The sequence below is a fragment of the Penaeus monodon genome, chromosome 21, assembly GCF_015228065.2.
Source record: "Penaeus monodon isolate SGIC_2016 chromosome 21, NSTDA_Pmon_1, whole genome shotgun sequence".
Classification (NCBI taxonomy): Eukaryota; Metazoa; Arthropoda; class Malacostraca; order Decapoda; family Penaeidae; genus Penaeus; species Penaeus monodon.
The window spans coordinates 23,894,994-23,895,327 of record NC_051406.1 but is presented as its reverse complement, the minus strand read 5'-3'; the positions used below and the strand labels follow the sequence as shown (position 1 = coordinate 23,895,327).

The 334-nt window shown below is 51.2% G+C and overlaps 1 protein-coding gene across 1 annotated transcript in view; it reads right to left on the bottom strand.

Moving 5' to 3' along the window:
* Positions 1 to 334, bottom strand: part of LOC119586371 — a gene marked incomplete in the record, with an annotated part of 37,892 nt that overhangs the window by 7,835 nt on the left and 29,723 nt on the right. The window contains 1 exon segment of the mRNA XM_037935083.1: positions 5 to 178. Within this exon segment, the coding sequence (XP_037791011.1) occupies positions 5 to 178 (174 nt within the window).

The following is a 334-nucleotide window of genomic DNA, read 5'->3' as shown; positions in this document are numbered from 1 at the left end:
TTACCTGTACACCACGAGGCAAAAATCGTGGAAACTGACAACGAGGGAGGTCCACGTCCCCCCCGGCCCGTGAGAGGAGGAGGAGGGGGCCGGCGGCAGCTTGAGAGGGTCGCTGAGCTGAGCGCCGCCAGACCGGAGAATAACTTCAGCATCTCTGTTGATGTAGATGGTGACAGACCTAGGGGGAGATGAGGAGGTGTTATCCTCTCTGTGGGGGTTCTATAGCATCATATATTTGTAACTTCATGTCTTTCGGTAGCATTATATATTTAAAACTTCATTTTTTTGGGAGGGGAGTTTGTTTGTCTGGATGTGTGTTTGTCTCCTGGTCCAC